The sequence below is a fragment of the Pinus tabuliformis genome, chromosome J (assembly GCF_031772625.1).
Source record: "Pinus tabuliformis cultivar Carrire ecotype Pingquan chromosome J, CPIR1, whole genome shotgun sequence".
Classification (NCBI taxonomy): domain Eukaryota; kingdom Viridiplantae; phylum Streptophyta; class Pinopsida; order Pinales; family Pinaceae; genus Pinus; species Pinus tabuliformis.
The window spans coordinates 1649310677-1649326844 of NC_142295.1; the positions used below are offsets into that span (position 1 = coordinate 1649310677).

Here is a 16168-nt window from a genome sequence, read left to right on the forward strand (position 1 = left end):
ATCAAGGAGACTTGACCCCGTGACCTCCCTATCGGCGAGACACTTAACAATAGGGACTCGACCAGTTGAGCTACCCTTGGGGCTATATATATATATATATATATATATATATATATATATATATATATATATATATATATATATATATATATATATATATATATATATATATATATATACTGACCACATATGGCGGACGGGTGCATATGTTTCAACGACAGATTTGGTGGGAAATATGTTAACGATTAAAACAAATACATACACCGGCAGCTAAATATGCAACAACGATAGTATGAAATCAAAGGTTTATTTTCAATAGTCAATGTGTAAATATAAATGGATGTTGGCGGTATATCAGCGGTGATGTTAAACATAACCTACGGTTTTTAAACAATATATAAATATTGCAATAGGCAGTTAACTAATAAATGGTTCAATGGATTAGATGATTGGTGCGTTATAAAATTGGGGTTGCATGGAATTGAACCCCAACCCATATGCCAACAAAATACCTTTATAAGGCTAGTCACCAGTGTGCCATCGAGGCATTTTTTTAACTCCATCGGCCTTGTACATTTAAAAACACATGTCATTTTCCATGTGACAGTCAAGAGGAGAGGGCCATGGACCAACAAAACCCAGAGTTTTGGAACGATACGTATGGAACCTCCACAAAGCCAAAATCCTTGAAGTGGGACCTTGATGGAATGATGTGAGAGGAGGAATATTCCTAAAATATTTTGATGATAATCTATGAGGAATCTAAAAGATTCTCTAAAGGTCCATAGTTGCAGTTGTAAGAATATAGTTGAGTTTATACTCATTTTAACCAGAATTTTGCAAGGATCTCAATAGTGCATTCTATTTTTCCATTTGAGTAGTGGATCTCAGGGGTCATGGTAAAAACTTTCATTCTTCATTAATTATTGAGCATGGATTTTGAGACAACAATGCACCTTTCAGAAGTGGGTCATGTTTACAGTCCAAAGTCTCAAGAGGACGAGACGAGCCTGCTAGCACTGTGATTGTTATGTTTTGAGTAGTCAAATTTCAAGTCACTCCCAGGATTGGAGGTTTAATGATGTATTTTTCCATGTACTCACTTTCATTTTTCTAAGATGAATGAAGTGGCCTCCCCACTATTGAAGCAGGGTTCGGAGACGTATTCCACACTCGTCGAACTTTGTTATCAAACTTTTGTGTGCATTGTCTTTATGGTCTCCTTTATGTTGCTTCTTCTTTAAGGTAGCAAGCACGCGGGTAAACTCCTTTCCTATTGGTCTAAATTTGTTTACGATTTAAAAGGACAATTTTATCTATTGGGATAGTGGTAGAAATCCACGATAGAATGGAAACATTTGAAATAAGGAAAAGGCCAAAATGTTCAAAGTTTCACAAAGGAATTTAGGAAAAGGACATTGGCATTGGGAATTCCTTTAGATTCACATGGTACTTTGATTGGCTCTTTACATAATTACCTTTGACATTCATTATTGTTGTTTGAACCCACTACTCTTGATGCAGCTAGTGTGAAATCCATTCACCTTGAAAGCAAGGGAAACTATGAACAAGACAACCATGCAAAGAAGAAAACGATGACAAAGATAAAGGGGGAAAATTCCTCTTGTGCTCATTGCAAGAAAGAAGGGCATAATGAGGAGAATTGTTTGAAATTGCATCTAGAATTTAAGTACAAGAAGAATGGCGATAAAGGGAAGCAGAAGACAATTGCTACAACACAACAAAACCTTGGATTTTATTCAGACGATGAGATGAAGATCGCAATTCTTGGGATTAAAAGTGTTGTACCAATTGACCTAGGTTCTGATTCAGGTGATGAGATGAAGATCGCAACTATTGGGATTACAAGTGAAAGACCAATTGACCTAGGTTATGATTCAGGCTACGAGATGAAGATTGCAGCATGTGTTGAACCAAAGATAAAAGCACCAAAGAATGTATTGCTCCAAGAACTCGAGGAGATCAACCAAAGCATTCGAGCAGAGAATGTTGAACTAAGAATACTTCTACAAGAAGCGGAAGAGGAGAAGTAGGGATTGTAGCTTTAGCTACTAGCCACATAAGAGGCCTTGGAAAATTTTAAGTGCAGTGAAGGCTTAGTGAAGGCACCATCTTCGTTAAATGAGGTAAAAATTTCAGTGATTCTTTAGTTCCATGTTACCATTAGGATGATGATTTTGGTGCATTTTAAAGGCACACCACATACATTGGTTCGAAGTTAATGAAGAATATGGGATATGAAGGCAAGGGCCTAGAAGTTAATGGTTAAGGCATTGTGAACCCTATCCCAAGTGGTGGAACTACCTCGATATGCAGGACTAAACTATGTTAGAAATGAAGATGGTACATTCTCCAAGATCACCAATGAAAGACACTCCAAACCTATGGAGATAGGAGAGTCTTCAAGCAACAACTCTTAGGCAGTGCAGGATGTTGAGAGAACATCACAACCTTCCAGTGATAGTGAACATGTTAGAGGATGAGGAAAGTCAAGTTCGCCTCACCAGAGCCGCACCAAACACAACCATTCAAGGAAGGTTCTGTCATCCAGGAAGGCGACACAAAAGAAGGTCAAGAAAGTTTAGAGGAAGAAGAACCATTGTAGTTATTGCAACAAGGGTGGACATAAAAAAGCCACATGTTGTAAGCTCCATCTAGAGCTACGCCCAAAGAAGGATCAAAAGCATGTGAAAGCATTTGTTAAGGAATGGACCAAAGGATCAATTCAACAAGGAAGCTTGTTACAAGAAGAAAGACTAATAACCTATTTAGGTAAGAGATGGGTAGCCTTTTAAGTAGTTGAGCATGGCCACCATTGTAAATCACATTGCGAAAATATTGTAAAAGTGATGAAGTGTATAACATCACTTATGAATGCAATATCGTGATATTTTGGCCTTTAGTTGGATAGCATGGGGTATGGTTTCTGTTGTAAAACTTGACCATGAGGGTTTTATAAACTCTTTGCAAGTATGGTCTTGTTTGGAATCTTTCAAGTTGGACATGCATTAGCAGCTACAAACTTGAATATGGATATAGGTGTCAATTTCCTCATTCATGGTTCTGAAGTAAAAAGGTGAAGGAAAGGAAAGGTGGTTTGTTAGAGACATTTGTTATGCAAGTCAGGATTGCAGTACATGTTTATACTTTTGGAGGACCAAAAGTCCTTCAGTGGGGAGGAATGATCCAGGTGGATCCCTAATGGCCCAAAAATAAAATTCCTCGGATCACAACAAAAATAAGACCAAATTGAAGAGCTTGTCATAAGGAATGCAACGACATAAACAATGCCTCAGTCCAAGCTCATACTTGAAAGTTTTGTCCAGTCAAATTTTTGGTCAAACATAGCATAAGTACCTAAAATCAGCTATGCTCCAGATAAATTTGGTCATCACTAAATTTGGAAGTTCAGCAAAATTCATAGTTAAATTTGGTGGTTGGGCGCTAATATTAGTGAACCTCTAGATAAATTTCGTGAACCACTACATTTGGTAGAATCACTAAATATGACGGTAGTCCCACTAAATTCGCAATAGGACAAATGGCCCAATAGAATAGGACCACGTGGAACCTTATGGGAATTGAGATTGGCCTAGTCATCCTACGAATTGGAAACTTGGTAGATCATTGAACAAAGTTTTTATATTCTATAATTTGGTGGGCCACCAACCCCAAACCCTGTCAAACAACCACCAACAAAATATGGCAAACGGTTTGTGGCATATCAATTAAAAATGGCCAATTTTTAATATAGTTTTGCATTAAACCATATATATATATATATATATAGTAACCACATATGGCAGATGGGTACATATGTTTTAACGGTGGATTTGGTGGGAAGCATGTTAACAGTTAAAACAAATACATATGTTGGCGAGTAAATATGAAAAAATGATAGTTTGAACTCAACAATTTATTTTCAATGGTCAATGTTTAAATATAAACGGATGTTGGTAGTCTATCAGTGGTGATGTTAAATTTAATCGACGGTTTTTAAAACCATATGTAAATATGGTAAGGGGTAGTTAACCAACCAATGGTTCAATGGATTGGATATTGGTGTGTTGTAAAATTTGGGTCGCGGGGAATTGAACACCAACACATCCATCAACCAATGGCCTATATACAGATAGTGATTGGTGCACCAGTGAGGCGCTATGTTAACTCTGTTGGTGCCGAACCTTTAAAAAAATCATGCCATTTTCCATGTGACCAATTGAAAGCTGAGGGCCACGAGCTAGCGGAACTCAGAGTTTTGGAATGTCACACAAAGAACCTCGACAGAGCCTGGAACATTGATGGTGCAATTTTAGAGGAGGAATAATCCAAGGGAATATTCCCAAAATATTCTAATGCGAAATCTATGAGGAATCTAAAAGATTCTTTGAGGCCTTAGAGTTACACATGTCATAATATAGTTGAGTTTATACTCATTTTAACCAAAAATTCACGAATATCTCAACAGTGTAGTTGGTTTTCGTGTTTGAGCAGTAGATCTCAGGGGTTAAGGCAGAACCCACATTCTTCATTAATTGATGGGCAGGAAGTTTGAGACATCAATGCACCTTTTATAAGTGGGTTATGTTTATAGTCAAAAGTCTTAGGAGGATGAGACAGACCTACTAGTGTTGTGATTGTTGTGTTTTGAGCAGTCGAATTTCAAGTCACTCCCAAGATTGGAGGTATAATGATGTATTTTTCCATATACTGACTTTCATTTTGTTGAGATGAATGAAGCAGCCTCCCCACTATTGAAGTAAGGACAGAGACGTAGTCCACACTAGATGAACTTTGTTATCAAACTTTTGTGTGCATTATCTTTATGGTCTCTTTTATGTTGCTTCTTCTTTAAGTGTTTTCATACATAGTTTTTACATGTTATTTCATGCAATTATGCTAGCATAAACCGAAGAGAAGATCTTGGATAATGTTGGTATCAAAGGAATACCAAATCAAGGAAAGTCATCATCAACAAGAGGTTGAGTTGGTGGGTATAAAACAAGTTGTTTTCTTGATTTCCTATTGGTGAAGGTCATGTTCCCAACCCTATAGTTGATGTATGCAATTGTTGTATCTATTTCTTGAAGGCATTTTTTGGTTGAGAAATTGTGTCAAGAAATCAACTCCATCAACTTTAGGCTCAAGCTGACCCTTAAACCAGAGGGGGCTCCCTCAAGTGTTATGAGGCTAATTATTGTTCATCGCAATGAACAACAACCCTTTATGCATAATGGACAAATTTAGGATTTTTTGAGATGAGGTGGTTGCTAATGAGTCACAAATCCTTGCTTAACAAATAAAGCCCTCTCTTTTAGAGGCCTGATCAAAGTGCCAACATCTAACTATGACAAACTAATCAACAGCTTGAAGCCATGGGTAAAAGACTCAAGAGACTACTAGTTAACAATTATACTTAGTCTAAATACTTATGTGAGTTGATAATATTAGAACGCTTGAAGAAGTACCTTCCTTAACTCAACAAACAAACATATCTCGGTTTAATGGATCAAGGAAACAATTAAATGATGCAGAGGGGCTAATATAAATAGACAGTCTACTTAACCAACTCAATAATGACTATAACTTTTCTAAGGGATTTAAGGACGATTGAAACTCAGCTTAACCTCTCATATACACCCACAAATATTAATATGTTAAAAGGATAAGAAATAATGAAACACATCAAAAAAACTTACATACGAAATGTCATAAGCTAAATGTTAGGTCCCTATAATACTAGAGATTCCCCCATTACTATTGTCGTTGTATCCCTTATTTTTATTCTTGTGCCACTATTGTCCCCATATTGTTATTATTGCGCCCCATAGAATCCCACTATTGTTATTTTTGTGCCTTTATATTATTATTGTTAGGTCGGCTTGGTTATATTGTGACCCCTTAGACTCCTATATATAGAAAGGAGGTTTTGTCATTTGAATCATCCAAGAATTGTTCATTTGTGTAATGTAAAGGAGGTTTCCCCCTCAAAGAGGCTGAAATCTAAGGCATTGATATATCTTTTCTATCTTTTTGTGAGCTGGTTTCATAACATTTGGTATCAGAGCTTTGGATTCTAGGGTTTCGCTGCTCCAAACATGTCATCGTGACATTTTAGCTATAACTTTTTTTATGTGACGTTTTAGAAGCTAAAATAAAAACCATTTGAGATGAAAGCAGACTGGACCTTGGTCTAAATTTCAGATCTTGTCTTGCTACATTTTCAGAGATATGATCTGAGGAAGTTAGAGTTTTTGCAAGCTCCATAATTTCATCTAAAATAGGTCATCGTGGAATTTTCGCTATAACTTTTCACTACGAAGTTTCAGAAGCTAAAAAAAAAACCCCATTTGAGAAGAAATCGGTCTGAACCTCGGCTCTGAATTTTAGATCCTGTATTGCTATATGTTCGGAGATATAATCTGAGGAATTTAGGATTTTTGCAGGCCCCCGACTTACATTCCAAACAGGTCACCTTGGGAAAATTGTCATAACTTTCACTCTAAGCATCAAATTGAATTTCGTAAGAAGTTACAGAAAGAGGACGGACTGTAGTTATTTGGGTATTATTTTCAGAACCTATCGTTGAAACAGCGACCCGCGGAATGTCATACAAGTTCGCTCTACCGAATTAGTCTATACTTAGGTCATCGTGGGAGATTTGGCATAACCCTTCATTGGAGAATCCAATCTTGATCAGACTTGCGGGGTTAGAAATATTACTCATAGGATTACTGCAGGAAGAAATTTCAAACATTGGAGATCCAAAACTACAGAGATACATCAGATTCAATATCGAGCTCCTACAAAGTGAAAAAAGGTCTGGCATTTTTTTTTTAATTTTGCATAAGCTTGGTTTGAAAAATTAGTTTGAAGGAATTCAAAGGACATAGTGAAGCATTATTATCGGTAATTTAAGCCCCGAAGAAAGAAAATGGAACCACCTAGTAAGAAACCTGAAAGCTCTAGCATGACTCATGAAGAGGAGGAAGAAATGCAACATGATATATCAAAACTGCGAGACCAAATGCAACAAATTTCACTCGCACAAAAAGTAACAGAAGCTAAGATGGATGGTTTAAACAAAGACTTAGAAGCTAAGATGGATGGTTTAAAGAAAGATGTAGAAGCTAAGATGTATGACGTGGAAGCTAAGATGGATGGTTTAAAGAAAGGCGTAGAAGCTAAGATGAATGACGTGGAATGAAGGATGAGTTGTAATATTGAGTTTTAATTAGTTGGTTTAGTTAACTAAGTCAAGTCCAGTTAGATTAATTCAAACTGTTTATTAAATTAATGAGAGTTCAGCTAGTTAATGCTTGCATGCATGTAACTACTGTATTTCAGATAACTGAGCATTCACTCATGGATAACTCATGCATGTCAGTTCAGATAGAGACCCAGTTGATATCAGAGAAGGGACAATGTACTATTAGTTGGATGAATATTTTTCCTATAAAGGAAGCTCATCCATGATGAGGATTTATCTCCTTCGGGCCTACGTAGTTGGATCAGAGGTTGGTGAGTGTGTGAAGAGGCCAATTCACGCAATTGGCTGCATTGGACCCCAATCAGAATTGTGCAAAGAAATAGGAGGCTTGGAGGGAAGACTAGAGGTTAGATAGAGGCTTTTGATTGTCTATGAGTAGCAGAGGTATTGCAAAGAGAGCAGGATAGCTTTTGACCTAATTCTTTTTGTAATACTGCCTATATTTCCACTTGTATGATAATACAGAGTTGGGGTTTTAGGTTAAGGCTTTCCGCCGTAAATTCTTTTGTGTTATGTGTGATTGATTTCTCCATATTATTTATATGTGTTCTTATTGATGTTTATCATGTTAGATTAAGCTTTCGTTAAATTGTTTGTAGAAGTAGATCAAGTGTTTTGCTCTGGTACATTGCATTACCAGGTGATCTACAGTGGGATTTTTTACATGGTATCAGAGCTAGCTGATTCGTAGAAAAATTATACATGGTATCAAAGCAAAGGTGACCAAAGGAGAGAACAGTATACTGAGAGGAGATTTCAAAGTTTTGAGTTTTGGGCCGAGAGTTTGCAGAGAAGATATAAAAATTTCTATACAAAAATTTCAGAAACAAATAGAATATTTGGATTCCTTGCGGAAAAAGACCCAAATTCAAAAAAAAAAAGCGGCTGAATCAGAGTTCAGATGAGGGAGATATCGCTGATTTAAAATCAGCTCTTTTTCCAGAAAATTTCGTGACGGTGGTAAATATGAAACATATTGGTGTGCTAGCCAAGAACCTGTATGCATTTGAGGTACAAGATGCATTCAAAGCCTTGAGGAGCAAAGCAAAGGTTAGATACTTGGTGGTTGAGAGGGAGAGTAAATTACCTCTCAACATGCAGCGCCAGAAGAAATCTCAGACGATTGTGGAGGAGCCACGATTGGTGAAGGAGCTTCAGGAGGTTGTGGAGCAGCCACAACTAGAGAAGTTGAGAGGAGATCGAGTAGAGACATCTACTCATGCAGAGACCTCCAATAGGGGGAAACTTCGAGCCAGGTGGGTAGAGGGATCACATGTATCCATACCTCCAAGTGGGAGGTGGGGTGATGTGGAGTGATCGTCTGACAAAGGCTGATATGGGGGCAGGATCCTTGAGGTACCCAACCTCTTTGATTCGACTTTGATACAGGAGCCCCGATGAGGAGTAGCAAGACTGGCTGATTGGGTAGAGATAGATGCGAATGGAGCAGCAAAAAGAGCTATAGTGCAGGAGTCCCAGGACTGTGTAGAGCTAGCAGGTTGCAGCAATGCGAGAGGCACAAGAGTGTTGCACCAGTGCAGGACGGCACAGAGAGGTGTGCAACGGTGTGAGATGCACGGAGTGTTGTAGCAGATTAGAGGTCAGAGAGGGAGGACTTGTCAGCAACAGGTAGAGCTTCAACATCAGAGTATGTTTCTAGCCCAACAGAGAGGTCAGTGGGGAGTTTTTTTTGTTCCGAGAGTTGCTAGAGCAACCACACTTGGTAGAAGTGCTGCATGCAGAACATTTCAGAGGTACATGAACGAGTTCGAGTTGAATGCTTTTCTTGTTGAGAGGGAGTGTTGAAAATGGCAACAAGAAATGATAAAAATAGTAGTTTGGGTACCAGTGCTGGATTGGGCAACAGGGAATGAAAAATGGAAGTGCTAAAAATAACATTATATTTTTAGCAGTTCAGGATGGATTCCTCTTTTAGTCAGACCCTGGACTAAAAATAGGAAGTAAAATTTGAATTTGATATTAAAAATAGTTTGAAAATTAATTAATTAATTCATCTTGAGTTTATTAGTTAAGGAAAATCAAACTTGAAGTCTATGTGAGGACATGCAACAGTTTATCCATTAATTGAGGAATTTATCCATCAGTTAAAAAGATAAGGATGAGTTATAATATTGAGTTGTAATTAATTGGCTTAGTTAACTGAGTCAAGTCCAGTTAGATTAATTCAAATTCTTTGTTAAATTAATGGCAGTTCAGTTAGTTAATGCTTGCATGCATGTAACTACTGTATTTCAGATAACTGAGTATTCACTCATGGATAACTCATGCATGTCAGTTCAGACAGAGACCCAATTGAGATCAGAGAAGGGACAGTGTACTATCAATTGGATGAATATTTTTCCTATAAAGGAAGCTCATCCATGATGAGGATTTATCTCCTTCAGGACTGCGTAATTGGATCAGAGGTTGGTGAGTGTGTGAAGAGGCCAATTCACACAAGTGGCTGCACTGGACCCCAATCGGAATTGTGCAAAGAAATAGGAGGCTTGGAGGGAAGACCAGAGGTTAGATAGAGGCCTTTGACTGTCTATAAGCAGCAGAGGTATTGTAGTAGGATAGCTTTTGAGCTAATTCTTTTTGTAATAATGGCTATATTTCCACTTGTATGATTATAAAGAGTTGGGGTTTTAGGCTAAGGCTTTCCCCGAGTAAATTCTTCTGTGTTATGTGTGATTGATTTCTCCATGTCAGTTATATGTGTTCTTATTGATGTTGTTCATGTTCGATTAAGCTTCCGCTAAATTGTTTGTAGAAGTAGATCAAGTGTTTTTCTTTAGTACATTGCATTACCACGTGATCTACAGTAGGAATTTCAACATGAATAACCATAGTGTTTCTAGATGTTGGAAGAGAATGGCCACATACAGGAAACTACTGAAGAAAGGGAGGCAAGAAGCCAAAGGTCCACTGGACAAGGCAATCCATGTTGTCAAGAAGATGCACATGCATTACACTCACTGCCATAAGCAAGGACATATTGTTGAAAGGTGTTGGACTTTGAATCCAACAAAGCTTCCACAAAATCTGAAGAAGGTGGAAAGAAAGAATGGCAAGAATGGAAAGGAAGTTTCCACAATTGATGTGCTGCAGGATGATTCACAGGTTGATATCAATGAGCAGACAAAGGAAGCACCTTTGAAATGGATTGGTAAGAAATGGTTAGAGTTCTTATCCAATTAAGGTTGCATGTCTTTTGATTTGATGCATTTCTTTGCTAATGAGATGCAAGTTGCAGGGTTTTACCAATAAGGTGAATGGTAAAGTTGAGTATGTAGACTCACTTTATTGCAGCGAAAATTATTTTCATTTTAGCTTTGTAAGTACAGTGTGCTTAAGAGAAAGTTGAAGGATGGAGAGCATGCATGAGAAAGATATGCATGAACACAGGTAACTAATGATTTCCTTGTACCTGAACATGTATGTGTAATTAACTTGAAGGGTTGATTGCTTTGTTTTTAAACATGCATGTAATGTAATATTGATTTGGGGAAAAGTTGAATTGGTATCTAAGATTGTAAAAGGAAGATAATGATTAAGTGTTTCATCTTTGAAAAACCTTAAGTTCTTTTTCTACATGCTTGACTTGAAGGGTCAATTGTTGTAAAGGCATGTTTTTGTTGGCTTGTTATCTAGTCAATCATTTGTACAAAGATGTAAAAACATGATGGTGATTCACAGAATGTGAAATATGTTTATTTTGATGAAGCAAGAGTCTAGGCCATCCAGTTGTTTTCTTCTATTTGTTGTTTTTGACAATATGTCAGAAAAACATACTTGTAATTGGTACAAATGTACATTTCTATTAAGAAGATGTAATCTTACAGTTGTTTGAACCACCTTGGATCAATGATCAAGGAAGAGATGTTCAAACTATCTTCTGTAACCTTCTCATAATGAGTTCTACATGAATTCAAGGAAGACATTTTAACATGAGAACAAGCCCATCCAGGAAGGAAAGCTTTAAAGTTTTGGTTGAAAGGCACTAGCTATGCAAGGCAAGTTTATGGAGGCTGAAAGAAGAGGGTGTTGTACTCTCATCTACTGTTCAGATCAGTGTATCAGTATTTTTGGGTCCAAAAGATTCTCAATGGGGAGGAGTGATCAGAAAATGATCCAGGACTTCAACTACAGTCAAGAACCAAGGTTAAAGACCAAAGGTAAAGAACTAAGGGTAAAAGGCTAAAGGGTTAAAAAGGTCCATATTGGCCTTAAAGCGCTAAAGCCTTTATAAAGCACTCAACCTTTGTTAAAGCACTAAATCTTTGTTAAAGCACTAAAATATTTGTTATGCGCTAAAGCCTTCAGTAAGCGTAAAACCTTTGATAAAGTGCAAAACCCTTATAAAGTGCTTTTTCATTAAAATCGGAATAAAGCACGTGGGCAGTATTGGCCGAGCAGTAAATGGTATATTGTGCAGGTGAAAGGCTGGAAGCGGTAATGAAGCCAAAGCATGTGATTACATTTAGTAGGCAACATGTAGCAGAGAAAAACTGCTTTTCTCGTGCGCCCTCGGTCAGATATCATTCGTGCAGGAAATCTACGCGATATGAGCGATGTCTGTTGGATTGAGCAGCATCACATCAACGACGAAGATTGTCTGGGCAAGTTTGCCATTGGATGATGCGACAGTCGTTGGATGACAGGATAGATCGACGGTCCAAGATGAACCCAACCGCAAAAGCTCAATGGCTGAATGTTCCTAACCGTCGGGGTTATATCGCACATATGTGCGCCCAACAGTTGCGGTAAAGCTAAATGACTATCTCTGACGGTCAGCCTAGCAAAATGGCTAAAGTTTAGTGAATGTGCTAAGTTTAGTGGAAGTCAGGTGCAGTCACTAAATTTGGTTAAAGATATCAAATAAAAGTAGAGACAGAGTAGTTTACAAGGGATGGAGACAGGGAGTTTTGCAGAGAGTCCAGAGAGACAAAAGCAGAGCTTGAGAATTAGTTTTAACTCAGAGAGAGTGAAACAAACCTTATGAAGCTAATGGAATGATCCATAGAAGTTGAAGAGGTCATATTCATGGAGAATTCCATCCAAGAAGATTGATTCTGGAGTTCAGAGCCACCAGAGGTTGGAGGCAATTGCAGGAGCTACCAGAGCTCATTCTCAGTGATCCAATAGTCAATTCTGACTGTAAAGGACCTTCTGAATCCATTGAAGGGATTTTCAGAAGCATATAAAGACTTCTAAGGGCCAAGATGCTACAGTGAAGTTTCAGAACAACAAAAGATCAAATGATCAAGTTTGTTGCTGGTGTCTGATGTGTGCTGAAGACAGAAGAAGGAGTTCTAGAGACAGTATGTAGAATTTTGAGGGAGTTAGTGCCATCCAGAAGCTCAAGTCAGCTCAGTGTACTAATTGAAGGAATCTAGTCCAGAGAAGCCTAGATCTGTCTGCAGAGTAAGGACAGCCAGGGATAAGATGGTATTCTAAGCCCATTGGTTCAGTTGTAAACCTTTGGAGTTGAGTGTGGAACTTGTAAAAGAAGTTTTACCATAATCCCAAAGAGCCAAGTCAAGTTGACTAGAGCTCAAGGAGACATAGCCCATGATATCAGGGTGAACTCCTAGATTATATTGTTGTTATGTGTGATTGTCTATTTGCTGCATTTTTTTTCCCATGGAAAAAGTCGTAATTTTCATTAGTGAGAGAAAATTATATTTTGTAGATGCAAAGAATATGTAGTATGTGGGGCATTGTCTGTCCAGTATAAGTTAACAATGATGTAGATGCTCCACACAGGGAGCGAACTGTTCAAAAACCAAAAAAATAAAGTCTCTTCGCAGAGAGAGTATAGTTCAGCTTAGTTCTGCATATATAGTGACATGAAGAAAACATAAATATTTACATATATTCAAAAAATTATTGGCTCATATTGAGCCCTCCAGTTATGCCTCAAGGTCTATGAATGGTCTATGATAGTGCTAATAGATAACACCATCCTTCTCTTCATGGATCATCCAAGTGCCATCATGCTTGTGCGCTGCCTCCTTAGATAGGAAATCGGAAGTTGTGTTGCGCTCCATGAAAATGTGATGGAAAACAAAAGCGTCAAATGTCAAGATGAGCCTGTGGATTTCATCCAAGATATGCCTCAATGTGTATGCATTGCAATTTGATTTTTTGTTTATCCAATTGTAGACTAATTTTGAGTCCCCGAAGAGTTGGAGGTTCGTGCATTGTTTGCTCAAAGCAAAATGGATGAGGAATTTGGTTGTTATGAGCTCTGCATAATTATTAGTGCCTCTACCCAATCCCAATTGGATTTTAAAGGTATGGGTTTCTGATATATGAAGTATGGCTCCCCCCCACAGCCTATCTCCTGAGCCGATCCATCAAAGTATGCCCACGGAATAGAGGTGTTTATGGTTTCTGGGCTGATGTTCCTATTGTGCTGTTGAGTGGTCTCTTCGGGAATGTAGTGGTAGTCAGCGAGTATTCTTGACAGAATGGAGGGCCAATGAGGAGCCTTATGTTGGAATATGATACGGTTCCTGGCTATCCATATAGCCCAGCATGTAAGTAATGGCAAGTTCCTCTCCTTTCCTGAGGTGGCCTTCCACCAGTTATTCCAGGCTTCTTTTATATTTTCACCATGCCACCGACATAATGTGGGGAACGATGTATGAATATTGTTCCATAGCTCCTGTGTGATAGGGAAATCCAGAAAAAGGTGATTATTGTCTTCACAGCAATTTCTACAGAGGTGGCACCAGAAAGGTCCTAGATAAGATCACTTCATCAGGTTTGCACCAGTCGGGGTTTTGTTGAAAAGTATTGACCACATTAGCAGCCTAGTTCTGGGAGCCGCTTTGAGCTTCCACATCAGGTTCCACCAAGGCTCAATGGTTTGAGGTTTATATGGTTCCATCAATGCCAGATATCCTTCTTTGGGTGAATATGAGCCATGTTTGGCATATGCCCATATGAGTTCGTCATCCCCTTCTATGATCCTGATATGGGCCTCCGTTAGTGCAGTAGTGTAGTCGTGCCAGTGCTGTTGCCAGTGCAGTGGAATATTTAAAGAGTTCCCCGATTTCCAGGCCTATTGTGTCATGGTAGAATGAGAATTGTCGGCTATATGGTAGATGTGGGTGATGCCTTGCTCAACGAGGTGTGTTTTCAACTCCGCGAGTATCCTGTGTGCATTGCCACAGCCAACCCAGGGGTCTTCCCCAATGCGAACTAGTGATCCAGATCGAATTCTCCAGGTCAGACCATTCCGAATAAGACTCATTGCGTTTGTAACAGCCTTCCAAATGATGGAGATGTTTGAGGTGTTCCCTTGTGCTTGTCTGATCCAATCTAGAGTGTTGTAAGGGGCAATGTATTTGGAGACTGCTACCTTTGTCCATATACTGTGAGTGTTGATCAATTGCCATCCTAGCTTTGCCGCCAACGCTTTGGAGAAGACATCTAGTCTTTTAATCCCCCATCCTCCCCACTGTTTGGGCAGAGCAAGGGTCTCCCATCTGGCCCATGCAAATATTCTCCCAGGTTGTTTCCCCTTCCATAAGAACCGACAGCAAATGTTTTGTAATCTTGCCAGTATCCCTCTAGGAATCCAAGCCAACATCATCCAATATACTGGTGTTGCTTCCAAAACAACCTTGATCAGGATCAATCTGCCAGCTCTTGACAAATATTTATGGTACCATACATTGAGTCATTTTTCTACCTTGGTAATTAGCCAGGTCCAATCAACAATTTTGTATCCATGAGGCTTGAGTCGATAACCAAGGTACCGCAGACCTTCTTCCAGGGGAAGGAGAGTGAATGAAAATCTCCTAAGCGCATACTGAATTTCATGTTGAGAGCATCCTGTAGCTGTAATAGTGGACTTTGCTTCATTCAAAACCATTCCCGTGGCCTTTTGAAATATTCCAAAAGCATTGTGCAGTGATGTTAAGTCTCCAATGCCCCCATTGAGGAAAATAAGTACATCATCGACGAAGAGCAGGTGTGTCAAGATACAAGTATCAGTGATCTTTATTCCTGCAATCTGTCCTTGCTTGTGTTCTTCTCCAATAAGTCTGCTAAGACCCTCCATGATAAGGAGAAATAAGAGAGGGGATAGTGGGCATCCCTACCTAAGCCCTCGTTCCGTATGAAAAAAAGGGATGTCGATCCATTGATAAGTACACTATATGTAACATTGGTTATACAGCACATGATCCATTTAGTGAAGGTGTAGGGGAAACCCAAGTGTGTTAACAACATTTAGATATAGAGCCAACTTACTCTGTCAAATGCTTTTGATAAATCAACCTTCATTATCATGCCTTTCAATTTTTTGAACTGTACAGTGTGAAGTAGTTCCTGAGTTGTGCCCACCGCCTCATGAATCTGTCTGTTCTGTAGAAAGGAAAATTGTTCTGGGGAGATATGCGAGGACAGGATTGGCCTTAGATGATTAGCAATAATCTTAGCATTGATTTTGTAGATACAGTTACACAATGATATAGGCCTGAAATCATCAAAGGTAGAGGGTTTATCAGCTTTGGGGATGAGGGTGATGAAGGTAGTGTTAAAGGCTTCAAACATCCTCCCGCGCCTTCAACAGTCTTCTATGATCCTTAATAGGTCTGCCCCTATGATGTCAAAAAATGCAATGTAAAATTCCACTGTCCAGCCATCCGGCCCCAGGCTCTTGTCCTTCTTGAGCCATTTTAAAGTTCCTTCAAGCTCATCTAAAGTGACTTCTCTTGTAAGTTCCAGTTCTGCCTCCTGATCCACAAATCTGGGGAAGAGCTGGGCAGTGCGCATCACTTCTGCCAAGGTGGAAATGGGGGGAGCCTTGTAAATACCCTTAAAATTTGAGTCATCCAATGCTACCAGCTCTTGAAAGGT

The 16168-nt window shown here is 38.8% G+C and overlaps 1 protein-coding gene across 1 annotated transcript; it reads right to left on the reverse strand.

Moving 5' to 3' along the window:
• Positions 1-14363: 14363 nt before the first annotated feature.
• LOC149233870 (uncharacterized) lies at positions 14364-15368 on the reverse strand. The gene is made up of 2 exons (XM_089382316.1): positions 14997-15368; positions 14364-14825 (listed from the first exon to the last, which is right to left on the reverse strand). The coding sequence occupies exons 1-2, from the start codon at positions 15366-15368 to the stop codon at positions 14364-14366; spliced, it is 834 nt and encodes a 277-aa protein (XP_089238442.1).
• Between the last annotated feature and the right edge of the window lie 800 nt (positions 15369-16168).

Excerpts from the sequence above, each read along its gene's own strand:
- LOC149233870 (XM_089382316.1), bottom strand. The coding sequence starts at position 15,368 with ATGGAGGGTCTTAGCAGACTTATTGGAGAAGAACACAAGCAAGGACAG. Across the intron at positions 14,826-14,996 it reads GGACCTGGCTAATTACCAAG|GGGAAACAACCTGGGAGAAT; the intron begins GTAGAAAAATGA and ends TTCTTATGGAAG.